General features: G+C 33.8%; 1 protein-coding gene across 2 annotated transcripts in view; it reads left to right on the forward strand.

The window, feature by feature from the left end:
- The window catches only part of LOC119592632 (arginine--tRNA ligase, cytoplasmic-like), a 19,098-nt gene that overhangs the window by 4,001 nt on the left and 14,624 nt on the right, over positions 1-473 (forward strand). For both annotated transcript variants that reach the window (XM_037941527.1, XM_037941529.1), the window contains one exon: positions 152-304. In XM_037941527.1, the coding sequence (XP_037797455.1) occupies positions 152-304 (153 nt within the window). Of the gene's footprint in view, positions 1-151; positions 305-473 lie in introns of those variants that run through there.

Here is a 473-nt window from a genome sequence, read left to right on the forward strand (position 1 = left end):
AAGTCACACATGTTACATACTAGTTTCAGTCGCCTTCCATTAACCTTACTCTCTTGGTTTTTGCCGTCCTCTTCTCCCTCAATCATATATTAATCCAGGTTTATATAAGAAAGTGAAGTGGAATATAAGCTTATCATGTAAATGGTTTCAGGAAAAAGAAACGCAGAAACTGACAGAACGTCTGCAGGCTCTTGTGGCTGGCTCCCTGGATTGCCTTGAAAATGAAGACATTAATGACAAAGACTTCCTTAACCTTCTGAATGAAAACAAAAAGCTGAAGTATCGTATCAACATTTTGAAAAAGGTAAGTGATTTCTGTAGAACTTAATTTCTAATAATGTGAGCATGCTGATGTATATGATTATTTGTTTTTTAATCTATAATTTCTTTCTTTCTAATAGTCCTTTTTGCCTACAGTTATTTTTTTGCAACAAAGGCCTAGCAAATATCTTCTGTTATATTTATATGTCTGC

This window comes from Penaeus monodon, chromosome 30 (genome assembly GCF_015228065.2).
Source record: "Penaeus monodon isolate SGIC_2016 chromosome 30, NSTDA_Pmon_1, whole genome shotgun sequence".
NCBI lineage: Eukaryota > Metazoa > Arthropoda > Malacostraca > Decapoda > Penaeidae > Penaeus > Penaeus monodon.